General features: G+C 38.8%; 1 protein-coding gene across 1 annotated transcript in view; it reads right to left on the bottom strand.

Moving 5' to 3' along the window:
- The window catches only part of adcy1a (adenylate cyclase 1a), a 37,916-nt gene that overhangs the window by 5,816 nt on the left and 4,776 nt on the right, over nt 1-27,324 (bottom strand). The window contains exons 2-16 of the mRNA XM_052534633.1: nt 27,123-27,241; nt 21,940-22,051; nt 18,230-18,357; nt 15,449-15,607; nt 15,190-15,331; nt 14,529-14,684; nt 12,716-12,910; nt 8,831-8,928; nt 8,594-8,678; nt 7,226-7,315; nt 6,794-7,047; nt 6,375-6,501; nt 5,057-5,173; nt 287-433; nt 43-141 (exon numbers count right to left, since the gene is read on the bottom strand). Coding sequence (XP_052390593.1) covers nt 43-141; nt 287-433; nt 5,057-5,173; nt 6,375-6,501; nt 6,794-7,047; nt 7,226-7,315; nt 8,594-8,678; nt 8,831-8,928; nt 12,716-12,910; nt 14,529-14,684; nt 15,190-15,331; nt 15,449-15,607; nt 18,230-18,357; nt 21,940-22,051; nt 27,123-27,241 — 2,028 coding nt within the window. The remainder of the gene's footprint in view (nt 1-42; nt 142-286; nt 434-5,056; nt 5,174-6,374; nt 6,502-6,793; nt 7,048-7,225; nt 7,316-8,593; nt 8,679-8,830; nt 8,929-12,715; nt 12,911-14,528; nt 14,685-15,189; nt 15,332-15,448; nt 15,608-18,229; nt 18,358-21,939; nt 22,052-27,122; nt 27,242-27,324) is intronic.

The raw sequence follows: 27,324 nt of genomic DNA, 5'->3' as shown, positions 1-27,324 counted from the left end.
TAATATTGAGAAAATGATTTCTCTAAATCACACTCTGTGTACCTTGGATCCTGCAGTGGGGACGAGTCCGACCGCAGCCATGTATGTACTGCCAATCGTTTTGATCTTCTCAATGTCTCTGTAGCATTCCTTATCCATCAGCTACAAACAGAAAGAGAAAGAGAAAGGGAAAGAGAAAGAGAGATGGTGTGAGAGAGAAATAATTTGAGCCTAGAGTGGGATTAAGGTAACTCAGACACTGAGCCAAAACATACATATCTTGGGCTGGGAGACAATAAATTCTCACCGCATCAAAGTCGGCAATGATCTCGTTTAGCAGCCGGAGGCATTCCACACCCATGTTGTTTCCATCCAGCTCAATGTAGAAGTCATTAAAGTTGGGGATGGAGGCGAACAGAACACCCACCTGAGAGTAAGACTGATAATACAGGTCCTGTAAAACAGTGAAAGAGCAGTAAGGAAAGAGCCATGAGACCCTCAGGGGATGATATCACTGATCCAGGCTGAGCTGGAAATATAACAGCCGTTAGAGAAGGTAAGCCTCCTGTAATTAGTCACGACACACAACATGCATGAACTGGACAAGTTGACTTTGGTCAAAGCTAAACCTGCTAGTGATATTAAAAGGTATATTAGACTGTCCTGTCCATCAATGAGACAACTACATCCCAGTTTTACATAAGATAGGGCTTCTCTTGCTCTTTTGAAATAGAAGGATTTGATTTACCATGTAGACATATTGGCCACGTACACACTGCAAGGTTTTGGGAGTGACAACCACATTTAAATACAGATATGACAGATATGATTTGGACATAACCATAGCTACAATTTGGTGTCTTATAAACAGGACACATTGCACCAAAAGATGAATATAATTGTGCATTTTTGTTTACCAAACCAATATAAAAATTTACATGCATTTATGATTTTAGTCTGACTAATTTGTCAATAAAAAAGTCATTCTGATTTAGTTTTAGTCTGTCTTTTGACTAAAATGCCATTTAGTTTTAGTCATATTTTAGTCATCTGAACTGTTTTTAGTTTTAGTCGACTAAATATCATAAGATTTTAGTCAACTAAATCTACAGTAAATTTTGCCGTCTAAAATCTAATGGGTTTTGTCTAGTGCATTTATTAAGCATTTCTCTACGATTTCCCAACTCATTATATAGGTTTGATATTAAGGTTCCTCTTCAGGAACTCGAGCTGCATCACAATGCTATGGGGAATGCCCTCTGCTTGACCGCGCTGTGAATCAAATGTGTAATCAGCTCGATGGAAACATAAGACATCTTGCGGGTGATGTCATCGACCAGAAAGCTTAAAGGCACGTGCAGCAGTGCCTGCGTCAGCCTTCTGTTTCAGTCTCAATCTGTGTTGTGAGTCTTATTTACTGTTGTCTATCCAGTTACACAGCCATAATAGGCTCCATCATGCCCAAGGCAAGAGGAAAGAAAAGAGATAAAGAGGAGGGCGAGGCCGAGTCGCGCTATAAATTTTTTGTTCCTCCCTGCCCACATTACATCACAAGCAAGGATACACGCAGTCTATGCGTGGCTATGCGTGCGAGCGGAGCACGCACAGTCAGCTCTCGAGGGTTCTCTAGATTCGGAAGCCTGCACTGCAGCTACTTCCTCCCAGGGTTAAGGCTCGAAGCTTCGCATGTTTTCCTCTGACAAGGTTGATGTGGTGAATGTCGATGAGGTCTCACCCCCTCTATCGCCCCAGTATGAGGAGCTGCTGGAGGTGGTGACTTGTGCGGTAGCCCAGTTAAAAATCAATAGGCCCGTCGAGAGTAAAACCGACCAGCAGCAAAGCAAGCTGGATGAATGCTTCCTGCGGTCAAAGCCACCACCTCTATGCAGGGGCCTGCCGACCTCCACACCAAGGTGTCGAGGTCGTGGGCTAAGCCTTTCTCGGCCCGCCTCTTCATCCTTGCTTCTGATTACTATGGATATGTGGCAGGGTTGATTGAGCACGGTTACAGGGCAATACCCTGGGTTGAACAGATGCTAGCCAGCTATCTGTCCACTGGCGCGGCATCATCCTTGAAGGCTTCGGCGCTTCGTACTACGTCAGCGCTGGTGGGCAAGGGGTAAGCGGCATCAGGTCAGGCCGGTGCGTGTCTGCACACAATGTCTGTGTTACAGGCATACCAGGCAGACCTGCTTAAGGAGCTAGATAAGGGTGAGGAGCTTAACTCTGATAACATCGCAGAGTTGAGGAGAACTGCTGATCTCGCTCTCCACGCCACCAAGGAGATCACTCGTGCCATTGGGTGGTGGTGGCTCAAGACCAAGGGATTTTCCCCGAGGAGGAACCTACTTCGAGCTATCAAGGTTATGCGGCGGTGCATCCGTGCCTTAGACATGTGGAAGAATCTTTGGTTCTTGAATCAGGGTCCTTGCTGGGAGATCCTTCTCACAGTGTAACGATAGCAATGGACGCGTCCCTCACTGGCTGGGGTGCGGTCATGAATGGCCACCCTGCCCGTGGTCTGTTGAGTGGTCGCCATCTTACATGGCATATCAATTGTCTGGAGATGCTGGCCATGTATTGAGCATTAAAACACTTCCTCCCAGATCTGAGAAGTCACCATGTGTTAATGCGCACCAACAACACATCAGTGGTCTCTTATGTCAACCACCAAGGAGGTCTGCGTTCACGACCTTTGTACAAGCTGGCGCACCAGATCCTTGTGTGGTCCCAGGACAAACTCCTCTCACTCAAATCAGTATATATTCCTGGGTATCTCAATATGGGAGCAGGCATCCTGTGGAGAAAGGGGCAGAGCCCCGGGGAATGGATGCTTCACCCCGAGGAAGTGAAGCAGATATGGAGAGTTTTTGGCCAGGCTGAGGTGGACTTTTTTGCGACTCAGGACACATTGCAATGTCCTCTCTGGTTCTCTATAGTTCATCCAGCTCCTCTGGGACTGGACGCTATGGTACAGACTTGGCCGAGGCTTCGTCTGTAAGGTTTCCCCCAATCGCTCTGCTCCCGGTAGTTCTGGCAAGAGTAAGCCGGGACAGGGTTCAGCTGTTATTAGTATCCCCGTTCTGGCTGGGCAGAGTATGGTTCTCAGATCTGAACTCACTCTTTAATGGCTCACCATGGGAGATTCCAGTCAGGACAGATCTACTCTCACAGGTGCAGGCTATGATAATTCACCCTTGCCAGGAGTTGTGAAAACTGTGGGTGTGGCCCCTGCGGGAGAACTGCGCTGAGGCTGAGGCCCCCAGTATGGTCCTGTGTTCCGCACTGGGACTTTGTTGTGGTGTTAGAGGCTCTCTGTAAAGCTCCATTCGAGCCGATTAAGAAGAAGCTTAACTGTATGTGTCAAATTCTAGCGCTGTACACATCCATCCACAGAGCTGCCCTGTGGAGAAGGAAAGTTCAACTGTTTGTGTGCCATGGTCCTTCCAAGAGGGGTCTACCTGCAACTAAGCAGACCCTCAGCTGGTGGATAGTCGAGGCTATCAACCTGGCCTATGAGTCCTCTCACCTCCCCTCGCCGATGGGAATCAAGGCTCACCTTAGCTTCCTGTTCGATGATGTCACCCGCCTATGATGTTTTGTTTTTCCAATGGGCTGATTACACGTGATTCAGAGCATGGTCACGGAGAGGGCCTTCCCTATAGCGTTTCGACGCAGCGGCTCGTTCCCTTGAGGAACCATGGTTACATACACAATCTGAGACATTTTATCATAATAGACACTGATTTAACTGCGGTGACAGACAGCAGGACTTTATGTTAAAATGAAATAAAACCACTTCTTATAAAGAACAAGAACATGGTCTTCTTTTTAAAGATATACCAATGATAGGATAATTATGTAATCTTTATAGCAACTTGTTTACCATATACTTCATTCTTTCAAGTAGATGTAACTATTTCTATAAATAAATTTAGAAAAATTTTTAGGGCACTAAAGTTTTTCAGTCAAGAGCAGTACATGATTTTCTGTCTTTCTTTTGTTACTTGATTTACATCAGTGACTTGGACAATAGCAACTAAATTAGGCTGCTATCCCTTTAAAACCTAATTCACAGCTGCAAAGGATGCAATGTACTGATATAAGTTCTCCCTACTGATTACAATCAGATGTAATCAACTGTTTACGTGTTATTATTTTTGTGTGTGTGTGTGTGTATGTGTGTAATTCTCTGTTCATGATACGCGAAAGAGTACTCATGCACTTTGAGACACACTTTCTGTGTATGCTTCAGTGTCTGCGCTTAAAAAAAAGGGACCGAATTGAGCTATCTCTTCCGTCGCCAGAATTATCCATATATCTGCTCTTCTCTTACTACCACATATTGACCTTTTTTAACGTTTTATGCGACGTTGCAGCAAGTGTATGTTAGCTTATGTCCCTTCCAATTTATATGTAGGATACGCATCTAACCTCTGAACCACGCAGATTCGTTCTGAATAAATCTCTTCCCAAATCATCTCTCCCTTACATTTTCATCTTGTTTTTTTTAGTTGAATGAAAATGTCAATAGATTTACGTAGTAGTTTTTGTCATTTAAAAAGAGTTTTAGTTCATTATCATCTCGTTGTCATCTGTGAAAAAAAAATTGTTGACAATAATTATTTGTCTACAAAAATTAACACTGTTCACAATCCACGAGTTCTCGAATCCGGATGGAGTGGCTGAGCATTTACACTACACACAATCACAATGTTATCTCATTAGCATGATCAAAACACATGCTATCATCAAAGCATCTTATCTGACCTCACCTAATTGGCAGCTGGATCATAACAACAATGCCATAAAGTGGTGACTGGGAACTACAACAAATGAGATGTACTGTACATTATTAGACAGAATGAATTTAAACCTGACCTGGTTTATTTTCTTAATAAATGTATATGGTCATATTGTGCTTATCTTTTCTGAAGAAAGTATGTATTTATTAGTTGCTTAGTAATGTGTCACATTATTGTAAGTAATTTGTAAGTGTATGTGTAAGTTATGTAAGTAAATTGGTATCTCATGTTGTCTTTAGGGTTAACTTTGTGATCTGTAAATGAAATCTGACCATGTTTCGCGGGTTGGACAGCAGAAAGTGTTGAGCTACATGTGCAGGCAGAAGGTTAAAGAGAATCCTTTTATTGTCCAACTTCACTCTCTCCATGTCATCTCTGTCCTCCTCAGCCTGTGGACAAAACACACAAATTGACGTGTTAACAATTCGCTACATACTCATATTACAGCTACTGGAGATTTTAGACTGAGTTTAGTAACGAAATACTTTGTGTTTATATAAAATAATATTCTGAAAACAAAACATCCACTAGAAGGCACTGCTGCTGTGGAAATAGCTTGCTTTCACAGTGCTGATGATGCTTAATATTTAGTGCTTTCTTTTGTGTATGAATCCTCTCAAGAAAAATATGGAAGGGGGAGCAACAGACATATCAGTGTTTTTACAGTCTTAAAAAAGAAGAAGAAATAACTATTTAGTGTTTTCTGTAGAAAACATACACTACTTTTCAGAAGTTTGGGGACTTTTTATAAAATAACTTAATATTTTATTAGGCGAGGATTCATTTAGTGACAGTAAAGATGTTCTTAGTATGTTACAAAAGATTAATATGTCTGATAAATGCTTTTCTTTTGAACTTCCTAAGAATCTCTGAAAAATTGTAGCATAGTTTCACACAATAATGTTTCACACAACATTTATAATAATAGGAAATGTTTCTTAAACACCAAATCAACATATTAGAATGATTTCTGAATGACCATGTGACACATTTTAAAATAATATATTCAAATAGAAAAATAAATTGCGTTTACAATTTATATTATTTTACAGCACTGTTGCTACTGTATTTTTTTATTTAAAAAAAAATCTGCTTTGTTGAGCAGAAGAGCATGATATGACACCTAACTTTTGAACAGTATTGTGTGTGTGTTATTTTGTTGTATTTCTTTTACATTATTATTATTATTATAACTATAGTTTCCGGTTAAACTAAATTCAGTCAAATATTTCTCACACTTGTCATTTTTGAGTGTAATATGCAACAGCTATCAATCAATAGTTTGTGGACGATCTGTGGGCATGTTGCCTGAATCTGTGGAGTTTTTTTTTTTTTTTTTTGCATATTCTGAACTGATTTTTGGGGAACAATTCTGTCAAATGGACTATGGAATACTTCACCCACAGCTGAAAAACGTAAGCTTACAAGGAGCAAATGGATGGACAAAACTGTATAAATCCATGTCAAGTTTTGCTCACATAGATTCTGTGTGAGCCTGTTCATATGATGCATTCTAGAACTACACACACACACACACACACAAAGAAACAAAAATCTCTAATGTTTGCACATACATACAGGTGCACTCACCTGGGTGGCCCAGAGGTAGTCCAGTCTGAGTTTGAGGTCCAGTTGTCTGCAGTGAAGCACTAGAGCTCCAGAAAACAACAGCATTGCCAGAACCGGGTCATAGCCATGTGTGTGAAAGAATCCACCTCTACACACACACACACAAACATGACACTCATCAGATAATGAGATAAGAAAATATTCAGACTTTTGATCGTAAAAATGTTTCTTCAAGATTTTAAATTAATATTTTAACAATTGAATTACACTTTTGCATGTTTAATAATGTCATTACATGCATGTAAACAAAATATTTTATTTATATTTATGATTACATCATTTTCAATATCTTTTCATCAACTCACAAACCACAGATTGGGAAACCCTGAGACAATCAAACTATACGCACTCCGATAACTGTTGTGTTTTGCTTGACTCACCCTATGGCCTTCCGGTAGCCGCTGGTCTCCATGACGACAGTGTGGAGGATGTTGAGAAGGAGAAGCAGGAGGATCTTGGGTAGTGATGACACACGGAGGTACAGAGCCACGGAGAGCGACGCCATCACACATGATAAAAATACATACGGAGTGTATTTGCACACCCCGGAGCCCACGCCGGTCCTGTTGACTGTGACGACTGTCACCATGGAGACATTAGAATTCCCCTCCAGTGACCACGGAACACATTCCACCTGTAGGTACAGCAACACATACACACTCAAGACAAGAACATCTGAAAGAGACTAATAAATAAACACACATTCAGAAGTTAAATAAAGGTAGTATATATATTTTTCTCAGTGTATATTCTATGAACATCACCCTCAGTCATACAATTGTCACTCTCTTCTACTGAACACACACACTCACCACACACCCCTGGGTCACGGAGTACATCAGCAGCACCAGAAACCCGCACAGGACCATTCTGATCTGCAGGGTCAGACAGTCAGGAGAGCACTGAGAACACAGACAAAGACAGGAGAGAGCAATCAGCAAACCTCAAGAACAAATGCACTGAAAACAATTACTTCCATGATGCTGAGGTGCTGTGGGTGGTTGCTAGGTGGTGCTACGGTGTTCTGGATGGTTGTTGGTCAGTGGATGGTCAATGGATGGTTGGTGGTACTAAGTTGCTCTGGTTGGTTTTTAAGGTGTTGCAATGTGACTGTTGGTGGTGGTTTCTAGGTGGTGTTATCTTTCTCTAGCTTGTTATTAAGGTGCTTTGTGGCTTTTAGGTGGTGCGGGTTGCTCTGTGTGATTGTTAGGTGATGGCAAGGCATTCTTGGTGGTTGCTAGTTGGTGCCAGAAGGTTATGGATGGTTGCCTGGTGTTGTCATGTGGTTGCTTAGATGTTCTGTTTAGATGTTACTGCAGGTGATGGCAGGCCAATCTAAGTGGTTTCTAAAGTGTTGCTATTATGGTTTGTAGGTAGGGTGCTCTTGGTGATTGTTAGGTTGATGCTCTGTTTACTGCAAAGTTTCTACAGTGTTGTTCTGGATTATTGCTGGGTGGTGTTTTGGGTGGTTGCTGGAGTGTTGCTATTTGTCGTTGGAGATTCTTAATCCTCCTTTCCATTCTTTCAATCATTTTATGTATACAGTACAGCGACATTTCATTATTGTCTATTATTGTGGAACCCACGAGACAAAACAAAAACACAGCTCTGTTCACAGTGTCCTACATCCTCCTGTTGTTAATGTTATTCTTCTTTGTTAACGCTGCTGAATGCCGCGCACAAATGACATCGCTGTCGACCGGCTTACATCACGGTCGGTGCAAATGCAACCCTTTAAATTGTACCTGTAAATAGTTTGTGCAAAATCGTTATTACTGTACATTTAGTTACACTCTTTCAGTGATTCTGTACTGATTCTGAACATTTCAGAATCGATTCTGAGCTTGGTTTTTTACCTGCATAGGGCATGTGTGTGCACTAGACTAGAGACAATCACGGCGAGCTTCATTGCACAGGATATGTGCTGTGAGACACGTGCGCATTGCTTGACATTGTGCTTCCATCTGCCGTTATTACAAAGTTTTACTTTAGAAATGCTTTCATTTATGCCGTTTGGAATGCAGTATGTATCAAATCTCATGTACTGAAAGAAAAATACATTTGTACGGTATAAAAATCATTATGCCTATGGATAGACCACAAAAAAACAAGTGTGTGTGTGTGTGTGTGTGTGCGTGTGTGTGTGTGTGTGTGTGCGCATGTGTGTGTGTGTGTGTTACCTGCACATGAGTGATGTGAAGGTACATCACACTTGCCATGTGGAAACATAAACAGAGAACCAGCAGAATCACAACCAGAAGACCTCTGCAGCAAGAGAAAGAGAGAGGATGTTATAAACATATGTTGTGTGATGCACCTGAGCATGTAAAATGATCAATTTAGTGTGTCTGGCAAAAAAAAGAAAAAAAGGGTGTGTTATGTTGACATGTCAGGTATTGTGTTTGTGATTTACATACTGAGGAAAGATGAGGAAATAGACCACTGCAAAAAATGAAGTGAGGACAAGCGAGATAACCACCGCACTGATGAAGGCATCGTCATACACTTGCTGATACTGTGTGACAGAGAGAGAGACAGAGACAATTTGATAGGTTGTAGCAATCAGTTTTTCTACAGTACGTGTGTTTCTTTGGCTACTGTATGGGCACCCTAAAACATGTTTTTCCTGCACCATCATTCTTGAATGTCATTTCCACCATATTTAAAATCAATATTTCTTTTGTCATGAAATGACAATGATGGAAAGTTTTTATTTAATTTTTTTTGTTAATAGGGTGAGACTTTTGTCTTGCTATGGCTAATTTTACAACTAGCATCTTAAACACACACACTTAAATAAAATGTCCACACAATTAAATACATCTTTTCACAAAATTTGACAAAATTGCAGCTTGATTGAAAATATAAACACTACAAATAATGTTATGTTCTGTTCAAATGATATTAACACATTTTCTTAGTTTTCATTACAACTTATCCTTCATTTGCGCTCTTCACTACCACTCTTTTGTTTCCTTGGTAACAAATAACCCTTTTTTTGTTGGCTGTGATAAAAATTCTGCCACACTTGAGGGAGAGTTTGAGTAAAACTAAATAATTTTCAAACAATAAGTTGTTAAATATGTAATTATTTCATTCAGTTATATTATCAGAATTTTTTTAATGTCATAATATTTTTAAATATATTTTTAATACTGAAAGTCTGGGACGGTTAAATCTACAAGCATTTAAAAAAAAGATAAATAAAACATTTATTTAAAGGCACCTTTCAGAGCACTCAAGGACTTTGTAAAGTTGAGTGATGATGATAGAATCAAGACAACAATACAACAAATATTGGCATTAAATAATGAAACATTTATCAGAGAAAGCTAATTTAAACATGTGAGTTTTAAGACATGATTTAAAAGTAGTAAGACTTTCTAATATAGACTGTGAGTATTCTAGAGATTAGGAGCAGCACAACTAAATGCCCTCGACCCCATAGTGGCCAAACGAACAGAAGGTACAACAAGGGAAACAGATGAAGAAGATCTGAGAATACGCTTCGGGATATAAATTTGAATCAAATCAGAGAGATATTGGGGTGCACAATTATGAAGAGCTTTAAAAGTGAGAAGTAAAATAGTATAATCTACTTGATATTTAACAGCAAGCCAGTGAAGATGGTAGAGAACTGGAGTGATATATATATTGATGGAGGAGGTTCTAGTAATTATACGGGCAGCTGAATTCTGGACAAGTTGAAGTTTGTGAAGGAGTTTGTAAGGTAGCCCAAATAGAAGAGAGTTACAGTAATCAATGTTTGAGGTAACTAGAGCATGTACAAGAATAGCTGTGGAATTTGGTGTGAGAAATGGATGAAGGTGGCTGATATTCCGTAAATGGAGATACGCAGACCAAGTAATATTGTTCACACGCTTTTCAAAAGATAAAGTTCTATCGAGGACTTTTAACCTGAGTAGATGGAGACATTACAGAGTTATCAACAGAAAGTAAAAAACTGTTGGATTTTGACTAATTAGATTTGGAACCAACAGGGAGAACTTCTGTTTTGTCAATATTCAGCTTGAGAAAGTTACCCGAAAACCAGGATTTAATCTCTTGTAAGCAGACCCAAAAGAGAGGTAGAAAGAAGGGTAGAATTTAGCTTAGAAGATAAATAAAGCTGGGCGTCAGCATAGCAATGAAAACTGATGCCATATTTCCTAAAAATGTTACCAAGGGGTAGTGAATAAATAATAAATAAAAGAGGGACAATAACAGAGCCTTGAGGAACACCAGCTGTAACAGGTGAAACATATTATCGAAAATGTTTAAGTTGAACAAACTGAGTGTGCCCAGAGAGATATGATCTGAACCAACTAAGAGGGACACCAGTAATACCTATAGAGAGTAGTCTATCTAAGATAACTTGATGAAAAATTATTTTAAAGACTGCAGTTAAATCGAGTAGAATAAGTATAGTTAAAAGTCCAGAATCAGCTGACATCAGCAGATCATTCATAACTTTTACCAAAGCAGTCTCTGTACTATGCAAAGGGCCGAAACCAGATTGGAATTTTTCTAACTGACTATTTTTTAAAAGATGGGAATGAACCTGAGATGAAAAACCTTTTCCAAAATTATTGAGAGAGAGTACAAATTGGAAATTGGGCGATAATGAGCAAAATAATAAGTCTTGCAGTGATTATAGTAACCTTAAAAGACGAAGGAACCACACCAGATGTGAGTTTAATATCAGTTACTAGAACAGATAGAGAAAATAAGCAAGCTTTGACCAGGTGAGTGGGGAGTGGATCTAACTGACAAGTGGAAGACTTAGATTGTTTAATAAAACCTGATATTTCGTCAATAGTTGGAAGTTCAAAACTGTAAAATAGAGTAAAATGAGAATCACAGGAAGGTAAATACGACAGATCAGATGGCACATTATTTTGAGAGTCAATACATAAAAGTGCCCAAAGTTGAAGAAACACTGGTGTATATTCATGCAAACATGTGCTTTGTTGTATCTCTTGTGAGTGTCAAAAGTAACATGTATTTTTGTGTCATTCCAGTGCAGCCTCCAGGAGATCAATGCAAAACACACTGCTTTCTGCGTAAGCTTTATTAGAGTATAAAAACCAGCATCCCCCTCATCATGATAGCCAGATGAAATGTCATTATACTTCCAGAGAGAGCAGAGAAAGCCAATGTGCTCCTGCACACATGAGTGTGAGTGTGTGTGTGTGTGTGTGTGTGTGAAAGAGAATATATGTTGTGAGTCTGACAGATTTTCCCAAATCATTACTGTTGCCCCCATTCTGTTAGGGTGGGTGGACGTCTTACATGAATAAAAAATGGGTGGGATCGGAGAGGTCTGAATATAGGCAAAGAAATAGAGAACAGAGCAATTGAGAGAGCTAGTGAGAAAGGAGAGAGCAAGAGAGATGATGGGGAGAGAGGATGTTGAAAGTGAGAGGAGACAGGGAGTCATGAAGCAAAACAGAACAATGTGGGGGATGCAGCGTGCATGTCTTGAGGAAATTCTTCACTTCATCATTACACCAAGTCATTACTTCCAATTCCCTGGATCAGTTATTGCTGTATTAGGGACACCAGGGTACATTGTCACACTTTTCACTTCTGTGGATATTTACTAGGGTAAGTTTATTTTGTTCAAGTGTGTTTCTGCATAGCCAAACACCATCATTCAAAAGTCTGAGGTCAGTATGATCTTTTGAAAAATCCTTGGTTTCCACAAAAATATGAAGCAGCACAACTGTTTCCAACATTCATAATAATCAATGTTTCTTAAATATTTAATATTGTTAAAACTTCAATAATTTTTGTTCAAATAAATGCAGGCTTTTTAGCATAATTCAACTTGCCAATAACACTGTATTTTTGACTCTTTCACTGTATTTAAATGGTGAAACACTAAAAAAACAAACAAACAAAAAAAACATTTATGGCATATCAAAAATGTAAAAGGTAAATTTACAAAAAAAATATCAAACCATTGTTTTGTCCAACAAAAATTGTAATTAAAAATCATTTTGATAGATTTATAACATTTACAACACATGTACTGTAACTATTTGCCCCAACCAGACATTTATTTAAAAAAAAATGGCATTAAAATCTGAGGGCCAGATTTATGTCTTTGTGGTTCCATGGTGATTACTCTTTTACCCACCCAGCAACTATAGCACAACAATTATGATATAGTATAGTCAGAATCTAAGAAATAATTTTATTTTAAGAGGTTCAAGCCTGCTCTTTGACAACTGCCCCCATGTGACAACTAATCTGCTCTCGCCTACATGTTTACCCATCATGCAACTGTGTGTACTCACTCTCTGCTCTCTCTCTCTGCTCCTGTATGTGAGGGTAATGTAGTTGAGGTCTGCTGTCTCAGACTCCGTCTGTCGTGCTTCTATCAGACGGCCGATGTAACGGTTCACTCTGGTCCCGGGAGAGTTCTGCACCATGCCCGCCGAAAATGATGTCCGATTTCTCAGCTTCTCAGAAGCTGTTCGCAGCGCTCGTCTCTGGAGACACAGAAAAAATATCCATTTCCAATTCCAGTATAGCAGATTCCAAATTTGAAAATTCAAGTTTATATACAAATTAATTTCAGTTCAGCTGAGATAGTTTCACAGATGTTGGTCTATTCCTTATGGAAAGCAATGATATAACTTTAGGAGATATAAAATATAGTGCAGAAATCACATGGAGAACTTTCATGATGCTTTTTTTTTTTTCTTTTTTTTTTCTTTTTTGAGGCTGACATTTCAAAATGTCTTTATGTGTGTGCATATAGGTTTAGATTGACTTGAGGGTGAATAAATGGTGACTAAATGTACATTCTTTGGTGAACTATCCCATTACGATTAGGTAAAGAAAAAGAACAGCACACTCACTTAAATGAACATTTAAGCTCGTCTACACACACATCAGCAGTACAAAACAGATGGGTGTTCAACACATTTCAGCATATTTTCTCACACATGCAGTGGTGGTAAGATAATTATGCAATGATACAAGTCAAAAAACAAAGAGAGAGAGAGAGAGTCAGACATGATGGGAACAGTAAATCTGCAGCGGTGATTGGATCTGTGTGCAATCATCCACTCATCTGAAGGAGTGACATTAGAAAATGGACTGGATTAAAACAGTGAATATGATTTGTGTGGGTGCGGGTGATTTTGGGATCTTGGATTAACAAGTTTTGGAGGATTGTGAAAAAAAAACTGCAATCACCAAATATCAGCAGCAATGGAACTTTTTGCTGATTGAAGACTAGTTTTTGACATAATGACACAGTGATGTCATTCCTCATGAATATTAATTAGGTTATCAATATTCGTGAGTCACTCCTTTGTAAATGTGGTGCAGAGACACTTGACTACAAACTTGAATTGAATTGAATACACCATTGCAGGCCATCAGACCAGAATTTCGCTTTATCAAATATTTTTTACATTTATCTTAATCTATTGCAGGATTGGCAGTTTATTTAATTTATTATTATTATTTATTTATTTATTTTCTTGTAGCTAGGTTTTAAGTCCAAATCTGTTTCTGTTTAGACATAAAATAAAACCCAATGGTTTATGTTCAATCTGGGTTTAAACAGATACTTAAATGTAAACAAACGTTATTTAATATTCATTAGTAGTTCAGTCAATCTCCTTACACATTATTTTCACAAAATTTTCATTCATTTTTCTGGTGTCAATGAAGGGATTTTGTGGGTCAGTGGGTAGATGCTCGGTTCAGACAATTTTTTTATTTTTTTTCAGACAAGTTTTCTAAAATTGGCTCAAAATATCTAAAATGTTTAGTATCCTCTGACAGATTCTGTGACAATCATGATTTCCGTGAAATTTGTCAATATTGATTTCCCAAAATCTGCAGACCGGCATTGACTTCCAACAACTGGTGTCAAGTCGACCAAGGTAAAAATTTGGGCAAAAGTTGTGTAGTGTATTCCAGACTACTGGATCTATTTAAACTAACTACAAAACTCACTATACAACTATCTGATATCAGTCGACTATGTTTAGTTGATGTGAAAAAGTGGCGTGCCACCACTGGTCCTCCTTGTTCCATCGCAATGTACTGTATAGCATAAAGATGGACATACTGTATGCAATAATCACACACCTTGTCATCATCCTCACAGGTCATGACGTTGGAGAAAGGGATCTCAGCCTTGAACATCTTTCTGCAGTGCATGAGCTGCACCAGCAGGTAACACACGGTCTTGAACTTCATCCTTTTCGCTGGCTTTATGTCTGATAGGATCAGCCCTGGAAGAATCTGCAGAGAGAGAGAAAGAGAGGGGGCGGGAAGAAATGGGAAATTAGGAAAGAGTATTGCATTGTATTGCAATTTTCAATTTGAATACTTTTAAAATGTAATTTATTCCCGTGATGCAACACCGAATTTTCAGCATCATCACATCAGTCTTCAGTGTCACATGATCCTTCAGAAATCATTCTAATATGCTGATTTGCTGCTTAAGAAACATTATTATTATTATTATCAGTGTACAATACAGTTGTGCTGCTTATTAGTGTTGTGAAAACCATGATACAATTTTTCATGATTCTTTGATGAATAGTAGGTTCAACGTTCAAAACAAATTTTGTGCTTTATTAAGATGCATTCTGAGAATGTAATTCCTCCTTAGTACTATTATAGCAATAAAAATAGCAAAAAAATAAACAAGAAGCAAATGGTTCATGGATGTAATGTAAATATAGTCTATTTGCTATTTATTAGTGCTTTATTAGTGTGGATTCATGTGTCTATGTGCTTGTACCTTGCGTCTGTGTGATGGCACGATGAAGAACGTCTCGATGGCGTGTTTACTGAGGAAAGAGTGTCTCTCATGGCCGAATCCTGGCTCCACCTCATAATCTCCATTAAGACATTCCAGTGTTGCTCTGGTGATATGAACCTTCCTGTTGTGGGAGGGGCCAATGATTACCTTTCTGCTCATATAGTCCTTGCTAGATGAAGGTTGTGTGGCAGTTGGCATAAATGTCTGAATATGTTGTTAAATGTGGTGTGTGACTGACCCAGGCAGTCCTCCTGCCTCCATCATGTTGGCCAGTGTCACGTCATTGGACCAGACGTCATACTGCCACTTGCGGAGCCCGAGAACCCCACACAGCACACGGCCGGTGTGCAAACCCACACGCATGTTCAGGTCCACCTCAGTAGCCTCTACAACAGACCTGATTATATACATATATTCACAAAAAAGGTAAACGTTCCAATTGCGAAACATGAGTGGTCTTTATAAGCAAGGTGCAAGGTTTAAATAAATAAAAATGTACAGTTTTGATTTACAAGACAATGTGAAAATATCAGGAAGATGTTATTCCAAACCAGGGAACTGGAAATGTCATTGAAATAGTGAAATTTTAGTTATAATGTTCTGTAAAATATCTTGTTGTCTAAATATCACTTAAATATAAAATTTGCATCTAAATTATAGTGATGTCAAAATTGATGAACAAACAGCTCTCTTTTTGTTTACTTTTTATTAATTTGTTAAACCTGTTCACAAACAATTGTAAATCATTCACTTGCAGATCAAAAGATAAACTGATCTGAAAATGTGTTTAAATTGCGATGACACAAAAGTCGAGTCATATATTTTCTTCCATATTGTGGCATAGATCTGAGTGAAATGGAATATCAAAAAGTAAAAAATGTAAAATGGGACTTGGTTTTGTCCATCAATTGTCTGGACGAGGGTTATTATAACTAAAGATATACTATATTAAATACAATACAATAATCAAACAGCTAAGTATGTGAATTTAACAAACTAATCAATACAATTATAACAAATCATGTGAAAACTATAAAGTATATACAAAAAATATAAATGTGAAATATTGCAAAGGCTTTATACAACTTTAGACAAGTTGCACTTCACGTATCTTTGATATTGGAACATGAGGACATGATTCCATCAGAATTTTCAAGGTACAACTGTGGAAACCACTCAGATGCTCCCTCCTGTGCACCAGAGTATGGATATTTACCCTTATTAGCAGATAATTCTGATTATGTTCAAGATGGACATGCACATTTCTATCATAGCCCTCCTCTGAGAAAACCTAGCAATGCGTTTTTTCAATCTCATCTGAAATGATCAGTGTTGGGGGTAATGCATTACAAGTAACATGCATAACGCATTCAGATTACTTTTTTGATGTTATAAGTAAAGTAATGTGTTACAAGCAACATGCATTACCTAATCAGATTACTTTTTGATCTACAGTAACAAGTAATTAACTACAAGTAATGTGCATTACCTAATTAGATTACTTTTTGATCTACAGTAACAAGTAATTAACTACAAGTAATGTGCATTACCTAATTAGATTACTTTTTGATCTACAGTAACAAGTAATTAACTACAAGTAATGTGCATTACCTAATCATATTACTTTTTGATCTACAGTAACAAGTAATTAACTACAAGTAATGTGCATTACCTAATCAGATTACTTTTTGATCTACAGTAACAAGTAATTAACTACAAGTAATGTGCATTACCTAATTAGATTACTTTTTGATCTACAGTAACAAGTAATTAACTACAAGTAATGTGCATTACCTAATTAGATTACTTTTTGATTTAACGATTAAAGAAACGCATTACAAGTAACATGCATTACATAATCAGATTACTTTTTGATCTAACAAGTAAAGTAATGCATTACATGTGTCATACATTACGTAATCACATGACTTTTTTCGATGTCAAGGAAAATTACATTATAATAATAAAAATACATTTATTTACAGTAAAAAAGTCACTGCAGATTAAGTTTTTAAGTTTTAAGTTTCAAAAGCAATATTCACAATATAATTATGAATTGCAGCTGAAATATAACAATTGATGCATGACGTCCACTACAGTGGACATGTGATTAATCAGAGTTTTTTCTCAATCTAAAATCAAACCTTGGAAAATTTTACTGTGATATGACTCATTAGATATTGCTCGATGCTGCAATATTTTTTTTAGCTACAAGAGTCTCCTAGGATAGAAGGAATGGGTGGATAATTACGGAAGCAACTTGGCATGTCTGACTGACCCTTGGCCATCTTGGTTTGGAGGGAGAAAAAAATCGAAACACAACAGCTTGCCACTTGGTTGCAATTTATAGGAAGATGCACCATGGTCCAATAAAGAGGCTGATGTGCAACTTTGCCATGAAAACTCGTGCAAATTCAAGAAATTGCTTTTTAAAGAGCTGTCCACTGTAGTGACCACTATGCGTGAAAGTGTTAAATCAGAAAATGGCATAATCACCATAACAAACAACAAGAAAGGTCCTAGAAAAAAAAATAAAAAAAATAAAAATACATTGTTGAAAACGTGTGGGAAACCTGAATGCTATATATTCATGTCATATTTATTTGCCTCTTTTTCAAAGCTCCTTATTCTCTCCTCATACCTCACTATAATGTGGATCTGATGATTGAAGAGAGAGAGAGCTTTGCAGGAGGAATTTCTTCTCTGTTTGCTACCAGCACAAAGCAGGAGATCTACACTTATGTGAGACAGAAAGTGTGTGTGTGTGTGTGCGTGCATGCGTGCGTGTGTGCACGCATATCCTAGCACCTGTGTGAGGTGATAAGAGACTGTAGCAGTGAAAGCTGCCTTAGAATTCAGAGCAGAGAAATGAATATAGTGGAGCAGGTCTCTCTCTCACACACACACACAAATAAACTCACTTTATAGCTTTCAAGCAGTCTGATAGTAGCTGCTGATGTTGCTGGCCGGCTTAGTGACTGCTGTCAAAACAAAATGAGATTTGGCCACAAACACTCACGTGATGGTGTCAATCATGTCCAGACCCATCTCCACACAGCAGTGAGCATGGTCCGCTTTGGGCTGGGTCAGGCCGGACACACAGTAATAACAGTCTCCTAAGATCTTAATCCTCCTGCAGTGGTTTTCCTGCCAATCAGATACGCAACGATTAATTGGAGGTGAAGATGAAAGTAAGTCTGATGATTAATAACACGTATCTACCAGGTTATACAGAATCTGATTTCTTACATATTTACACAGTTTAAGAATGAATAAATAAAAGAATGATGATGGTGCTGCTGGAACGAACTATTAGGAACTTCACAGTTAAATGAGCAGACGAGAGTTTAAGAAACACCATATACTGTTTTTGAGCTTGTCACTTTTATGTGGAACTTGCAAGACTTTTAAGATTTTTCTATCACAAAGTGAATACAAGCCTATAGCAAAATCTTGTTTGAATAGTGAATTTTCAATTTGTTTTCTGTTGATTGAAAAAAAAAAAAAAAAAAAAAATCAGCACTGCTGTGAAAATACTAAAATAATGATTACTTGTTTATGTAATTTAACTTTAAAGGGGTCATAAGATGTTGCTAAAAATAACATTATTTTGTGTGTTTGGGTGTAATGCAATGTGTTTATTTGGTTTAAGGTTAAAAAAAATACATTGTTTTCCACATACTGTACTATACATTATTGTTTCTCCTCTATGCCCCACCTTTCTGAAACATGTCGATTTTTACAAGGCTCATCGGTCTGAAAAGCAAGATGTGCTCTGATTGGCCAGCTATGCAGAGCATTGTGATTGGCCAAACACCTCAAGCATGTGAAAGAAATGTCACACCACATAACATACTGTGATGCTGAGTGTCCTGGCACGGCGAGACAAAAACAATAAAACCAATTACAAACGAGGCATTTGTTGCATCCAGTGGGGACATAATTACTGATTAAAATGACTTAGGCCAAACTGGCTGCGTGGCATGAGCATGCGTTTTTGTGGCGGCTGCGTTGCGTTTTCTGTGTTTTTACACACTAGAATCGTGCCTTACGCGGCGCTGGCGCGCTGCTGCTGCTGTAGGTGACATGGAGGGAGGCCGCGGACAGACCAGGCTCTTGTCTTCATGACAACAATATCTATACTTCATGTTGAGCATAAATATAAAGCCTACTTATAAAGGACAACATGAACATTATTGATGGCAAAATAGACTATGTTTGATAGGTGCAATATTTGAAAATCGATAATTATTTATTTATATCTGAATTTATGTCAACCTATAGACTTTCAAACATCAAAATATCAATAATTAATATGTATTTGTGTACAAAATGACATATTAACATATTTTATATTTTCGCTTGCGTGTCGCGTGAAAAATAGGCGTCGATTCTATTTCTAGCATGCACGCGTATTCCGCGCGAGGGTCGGGCCGCGCCTGAGACACGTGTCTCACACAGGCAGTCTGCAAGCTCTAACATGTTAACATGGGAGCGAATTAAAAACGGACAATCCACACAGCTGAGACGCTTACGCCACGCATCCAGTGTGACACTGGCCTTACACTGTATTTTTACATGTTGTGTTGTGTGTCGCATCGCGTAAACATAAAACCATGTCTGCATTTGTGATCGGAGAAACGACAAAGAACAAGCTCTACTCCACACTGCTCAAAACTCACGTTTGAATCATCAGTGGCAAATCCATTACACATGAAAACATGCTTACAGGCTGTGAATCAGAAGCACCAGACTTGGAATTGCCCCACTTTATAGAAACAGACATTGTAGGCTACTCTCCCAGGAAACAGGCCTCGTCCTCCATAAAATGCACTGCACACATCTGAATATTTGGGTTGAACTGTTCTGGAACAGTGTTGTAAATACAACTTAACTACTGATTGCTAGTTGTGTCTTCTTTTGGAAGTTAACACACAGCGTCTCCACAACATAATGCTGGCAACAACAGCAAGAATAAAGTTACGTCTTCTTTCTTTGCTTGAACATATGGGCGGCATTATGCAAATCTTCCCACATCGTGACATAGATGTGGGGGCATGTTTAAATGAGGCATTTTGGGAGGGTGTGGTTGACTCTTAACTTTTATAAAGAATATCTCTTTGGATTTGAGACTTTAGTCTTAGACTTTACAGAACTTCTTTATGCACCAAGAGCTTGTAACACTCAAAAGAGAAAAGAAAAATTTAAACCGCATCATATGACCCCTTTAAACTTTTAAAATAAAATGTTAATGTTCGGAGTCAGAAAGATGTTATTTTTTTAATGAAATACATTTATTCAGAAAGAATGACTTTAAACAAAATGTCAGTAAAGACATTTATTATTAGGATAAAACCCTCCACATTGATTCAACAGAACAATAGGACACTTTAGACTACAGAGACCAAGACAAACTTAAAGACAGAAAAGAAGAAACTCAACAGATCGATTGCTCTCTTTCATCAGAAATGCACCATCTGGCACCACAGGGCAGGAGGAGACTGTGGGAAACCCCGTCACAGCACACACACACACACACACACACATACACCATCTGTACCATTCACTTCCAACTGTTGTCTGAATTTCAAATTAATGTCAAACTTGAAAAAAGTTGTACTTTTTTTGTGACAGAGAGCTGCATTTCTCAAAAAGCCTTACTTATCTCTGGAAAAGATTGTATTTACTTACTAACTTGCTGACTTTGAAAAAGTGAGCTGTGAAAGTGTTGGAAGAAAGGAAAATAACGAAAGCGAAAATATTAAGCTAATCTGGTCTCTTTCTATACAAGAAACCACTGTTTTACTTATTGGAGGATTGATAATTACAATCCATGACGAAGATCCAAATAATGCAGAAGTCTATCAAAAGCAGCAGTTGTAATTTGCAGTTATTCAACATCAAAGACGCTCATGTAGGATCTCAGACGGCACCTTTGAAAAGTGCAAACATGATCACAGCTGTCAGGATGGTAATTTAGCAATTACTGTGAGGGGCTGCTGAAATATTTACTAGTGTTTGCTAAGACAAGTTTCTATATTACTATTGTCAGGGATCAGAACAAACCCTTGAGCTTTTATTAAACTTCTGTGAATAACTTTTCTTGCACAGTTTGTTTTGTGAACATTATCACTTCAAACTATGTTGTTTGTTCAGGACAAGATTTGCTAATATTTTTCAAAGTTATCAAACATGATTTGGTAGACAGTAAAAAGGATGAGAGACTAACAATAAAGGTAAGTTTTGCAAGGGCATTCACCATACACATTTTCTTTATGAAAAAAATAATAATAAATGAATATATATATATATATATATATATATATATATATATATATATATATAAAGTTCAAAATATCTGCATTTATTTATAAAATAGAAATGGTTTTTAACATTTTACTGTAAATATCCTTATCCTAATATCTTGTCACATGAACAGCAGTAAGTCAGAAGTCTTTAGTCCACTGTCACTTTTACAATGCCATAGGATAATATTGTTTCCAGCTCAAACGCTTCTCCTCTCCTGCAGTGCACAGAGGGTCTCTAGAAGCTGAGGCCACTAATGGCCAATAGAATTATAATTATAATGCTGATTAGCATATTGCTGCCAGGCTGAGAGCAATCATATACTGTAAGTTACCACGTATGCCCACTGACTCAAGCCTTATGATATGATTTTTGCTCCCCTGCCCTTTCTCTCAACACATGTATGTCAATAGCATTACTTACAGTAGCGAGTTCATCAAACTTCCCAAAGAGCTCGTTCAGCAGTTTGACCAGCTCCTGGGCCGTGCATTGTGAAGCTAGACTGGTGAAGCCCACAATGTCTGCAAACAGGATGCTGCACAGAACGAGAGGACAACAGGTTATGGTGATTCTCTCTAACTTATACTGTTCTTTTTAATGGCGTGTGAATCACTGTTTTATAAGAAACCTGGTTTTGAATGAACATACAATGTATAGTGTCTACTGAATCTGTTGGATTTTTTTTCATTAAAACAGTACTGTCAGTCAGATTAGCCTAGGCCATGGGTCCCAAGGGTACTCAGCCCACCCAATCGTGAGTTTCACTGATGAGTCAAGGTCCAATTAACCAATCAGCATTGTTTGATTCAATTATTATGTTGGTAGTGTTATTATTGTTAATAAAGACTATATAAATATGCAATGAAACAGAAGTAGCAACAGATCTTTTACACTGTATTGTGATGAACATTTGAGTGTAACAGAAATGTACAGTAGGGCAACAACTTGGTTGTCCATTGTTAGTTGATTGGGTGGAGGCAGATCTGAATTAGAGCTTCCAGTTAATTGTTAGTAAAGAGTGGAGTTTAATTAAACAGACAAATGATTGGAGAAGTCTGCATACATGGTAAAAAAGTTTTTTCGAAGTTGTAAAATAAAACATATTATTGGAGGAGGTTTTAGAAAAAACTACTATTTCAGTCTTTCAAACTTTTGTTTATGTCAGTGTGTTACATGCCATTTCCTTGTAATTATTTATGAAATTTACTAACAATTTATGAGTGAAAATTGTTTATACAACAAATGTATTAGTGTACACCACAAGTAAAAGTAAAATTTGAGTTAGTGTGCCAAGATGAGGGGAGAACTTTTCAGATCGACAATCTTCTTAGATCTTGATGCCCCTCGACAAGGACAAATACAATGCCTATTTCTTACAACCACAAACCCATGCAAGTCGACACATATTGCCTCTCACCTGAGAAGAGAAATCACTGCATTAACAACCATCTATGTCGATACTGTGGCAAGCCAGGCCACATTAGAGTATCATGCCCCTTTTGTTCTCACCGAGTCCCTGCAACTTGGGTGAGTGTCCCCATTCTAGCTCTGAATTGTGATAACTGCATTACTGTCCCTGTCACCTTCACTCTTCCAACAGCAGCTGTGTCCATGAGCGCTATGTTAGACTCTGGTGCGGCTGGGAATTTTATGTCAGTGGACTTTGCTCAAGAAAGCAGTATCACTCTTATAGAATGTCTTTCTCCTTTGGCAGTTGAAGCGGTCGACGGGCATCCCCTGGGCACAGGAAAGATAACTCATATGACAATGGGAATTATTCATGAGGAGACCATTCAATTGTACATTATTTCAACTTCTCATGCACCCATCATTCTAGGATTGTCCTGGCTCCGCAAACATAACCCAACTACCTCTTATCAGGAATCTCAAATATCCCGCTGGAATGAGAACTGTTTTCCCCACTGTATTCCCTGCATCACTCCCCTTCATCTTCTTAAGGTTAGCGTTACAGAAACTGACGGCACAGGGTTACCCAGTGTTTATCATTATCTAAGTCAAGCATTCAGCAAAACCAAGGCCTAACAACTACCTCCTCACAGCCCCTCAGACTATTCTATGAACCTACTGCCTGACTCTAGGGCCGCATATTTCCCTTATCACAACCTGAATCCGAGGTCATGAACAACTACATTCAGGAGGAACTGACTAAAAGTTTCATCCACCCCTCAACCTCCCCAGCGTCAGCCGGGTTTTTCTTCATGAAGAAGGAGGGCAGTCTCCATCCGTTCCTCGATTACCGGGGCCTCAATGAAATGACTGTGAAATGTTGTTACCCACTACCCTTAGTACCCTTTGCACATGCAACAACTGAGAACTGCTAAATTCTTCACCAAACTGGGCCTACGCAGCGCTTATAATCTCATTCGGATTCGGGGAGGTGATGAATGGAAAACTGCCTTCTCCACGACCACCTATGAATATTATGCCCTTAGGCCTGGTCAACAGTCCCTTTACCTTCCAGTCATTCATCAATGACGTCTTCAGGGACATTCTCAGCTGGAATTGTATATTGTATACATTGACGATATTCTGGTCTATTCCAAATCCCTCGAGAAGCATATCCAACATGTCAGGGCTGTTCTCAAATGCCTAATTCAGCATCATCTTTATGCCAACGCAGAGAAGTCAGAGTTTCATCTGACCTCCCTCTCTTTCCTGGGCTACGTGATTAGTTGGGAGGGCATGACCATGGATGAGAGCAAGGTCAACACAGCCCTGAAATGGCCCTTACCACCTACTGTTAAGGAGCTGCAATGCTTCCTAGGATTCACCACTTTCTATTGTCGCTTCATCAGAGATTTCAGCTCCATAGCTGCCCCTCTCGCTAATATGACAAAGAAGGGTTCTCATCGTCTCTACTGGTCACTCATTGCCTGAGAGGCTTTTCAGGAATTGAAGCAAAGATTCACCACCACTCCCATATTACACCACCCTGATCCCAGTTCACCATTCATAGTGGAGTTTGACACTTCCAACATCAGAATGGGGCAGTTCTATCACAATGTCAGGGCTCACCCATTAAAATGTTTCCATGTGCTTACAATTCAAGCAAACTCAGCCCAGTGGAGAGAAATTATGATGTGGGTGACAGGGAGTTGTTGGCCATTAAAGCTGCTCTTGAGGAATGAAATCATTTGCTGGAGGGAGCAAGATATTCATTCACTGTTCTAACCAACCATCGTAACTTTGAGTACTTGAGAATGATCAAGAGACAAGGTGGTCTCTGATTTTCTCCAGATTTGATTTCACTCTCAACTATTGGCCAGGTACTAAGAACACCAAGGCAGATGCCCTGTCACAGCAATTTGGGAGAGATTCTGACTCCAATCAGCCAGAAAATATAATTTCCCCGGCTCTCATTGTGTCACCTATCCAGTTGGACATTATTACTGAGATTGAGCAGGCCAATACCGAACAAAATGTCCCAGGTGAATGCCCCCAAGATAAGTTGTTTGTTCCTGTAGTTCTTCGAGAGAGAACGATCACACATGTTCATTCCACACTCAGCTCAGGGCATCCAGGTATTGATGCTACCATCCAACTACTTCAGAACTGGTTCTGATGGCCATCCCTAAGAAAAGAACACGATTAGCCTGATTCATAAAAAAAAAAAAAACTGTGTACTGGAAGCTTATGGCACTAAAACTAGTTCCTTGTATGTCCAAGCATACTTTGCAATACATTTCTTTTTGATTCTGATTCTGAATCTGAATGCAGGATTTGCAATACTCAGAAACCATCCTATTTACTAATAGCAGGACTCCTTCAGCTGCTACCCATCCCACAACATCCCTGGTCACATATCGCCATAGATTTTGTCACTGATCTGCCTAGTTCAAATGGACATTACCATCCTAACCTATATTGACTGCTTCTTTAAGGCTTGTCGTTTCACTCCCTTGCCTAAATAACCTACTGCTTTGGAGACGGCTGAATAACTATGCAATCTAGTCTTCCGTTTCTTTGGTTTACCGGAAGACTTGTTTCTGACTGGGGTACTAGGTTTACCTCCCTTCTATTGTCTGCTTTCTTCAAGGAACTGGAGATAAATGTAAGCCTCACCTCAGGCTACTATCCACAATCTTATGGTCAGGTAGAGAGACTTAACCAGGAACTTACACAATTTCTTCATTCATATTGTAATCAGAATCGACAGGACTGAATCCATTATCTCATGTGAGCTGAATATGCTCAAAACTATTTCTGCAAACCTTCTACTGGATTAACTCTATTTCAGTGTACTCTGGGATATCAACCACCCCTGTTTCCGTGGGCAGGAGAGCTGTCTAACGTTCCTACAGTTAATGACTGGATTCAGAGAAGCAAGGAATCTTGGAATCAGGCTCATCATCTTTTACAAGCTGTAAGACGTCCTTGAACTACTTGACTACTGTTCCCCACTACCTCAGACTATTTAATGAGCTCTTCCATTCAGACTCATTGCAAAGCCTTGTTTTGACTTGGTGAACATTTCTAAATGTTATTCCTGTTATCTTTGGACTGTCTTTTCGTTATTATCTTGCCTGTCTCTCTCTCTCTTGTTGGATTGCTGCCTGCACCTTTGAATTGTGCTCTGTTACTGGACTATTGGTATTGGATTGCCGCCTGCACCTTTCTGAATGATATCTGCCTGCCCAAATCTCAGGTCTGTTTATGTTCTCCACTCTGTCTGCCCTACGATACTGCCTGATCTGTGTCTTGACCTCTGCTTGTTTGATTAAGTCTCCAATAAAACTGCAAATGGATCCCAGCCATGTCGATGAATAATTACACTATGACACAACTAAAACGAAAACTAACAACCACTAACCAAGTGAAAGGACCAACTCAAAAAAAAAAAAAAAAACTACAATCTAAATTGAAAACTATAATAATAAACCAACGGCCAGGCGCCATTAGTTACATGGCTTTTCTGACTCAGGTTATTGACTCAATAAAACATATATCACAAAACTAAGCAAACACAGAAGATAAATGAGAGTACAAACATATAGCTTTTATAGCGCTCATAGATACAGCCCACTCTTCATGTTTGATCTGGAGCTGGGCCTGGATTAACCTCATATTTTAGACAGTCAGATAGTTATGGAAAAGTTACTTGTATGCATCATCTTTCACTCACCAATCTCTTGGCTGGAACATGTCTTCGAGATGGCATATGTGTGTGTATATATGTGTATGTGCTATTGTGTGAATTTGCCCCCCAGCACTGCCTTGTTCCATCTCTCGCTGTGTGTGTGTGTGTGTGTGTGTGTGTGTGTGTGTGTGTGTGTGTGTGTGTGTGTGTGGCAGTGTGGGTTAATTGAGCAGCTCTTGAGTTGATAGCACTAGCACTGTGGGTGCTGTACACGCTGTGCTAGCTTTTGCTGGCAGCCAGACTCAGGAACTTAGATGACTGTGCGTGAGTGGAGAGTTGTTGACTCTTATTGACTCACTGATTCAGTATTCACAATCACTATTTAAGTACAATGAAACTTACACTTTCTGTCTAGTCTGTCTATCGCCTCTCATTCATTTAACATGTGTGGGTTTGTGACATGAATGGCTTGATTGTTGAAACACACTCTGTCTCATTCTTACTGTACCTGACATTGTCATGTCGTTGGATGTATATCTTATGGAAGATTCTTTCTGGTGGCTTCAGGAAGTCCTCCTTCATTTCCATGGCAACATTTCTGGGCAGCAGGCTCATTAGAAGGCGTTCCTGTAATGCATCCATAACATTTTAGGATACAGACCAAGTTTCTGAATGTCTTCAGTTTAATTGAACTCTTTCTCCAGTAGTTT

Source organism: Carassius gibelio, chromosome A20 (genome assembly GCF_023724105.1).
Source record: "Carassius gibelio isolate Cgi1373 ecotype wild population from Czech Republic chromosome A20, carGib1.2-hapl.c, whole genome shotgun sequence".
Classification (NCBI taxonomy): domain Eukaryota; kingdom Metazoa; phylum Chordata; class Actinopteri; order Cypriniformes; family Cyprinidae; genus Carassius; species Carassius gibelio.
The sequence above is the reverse complement of the archived record's forward strand: the minus strand, read 5'-3'. Positions and strand labels throughout refer to the sequence as shown.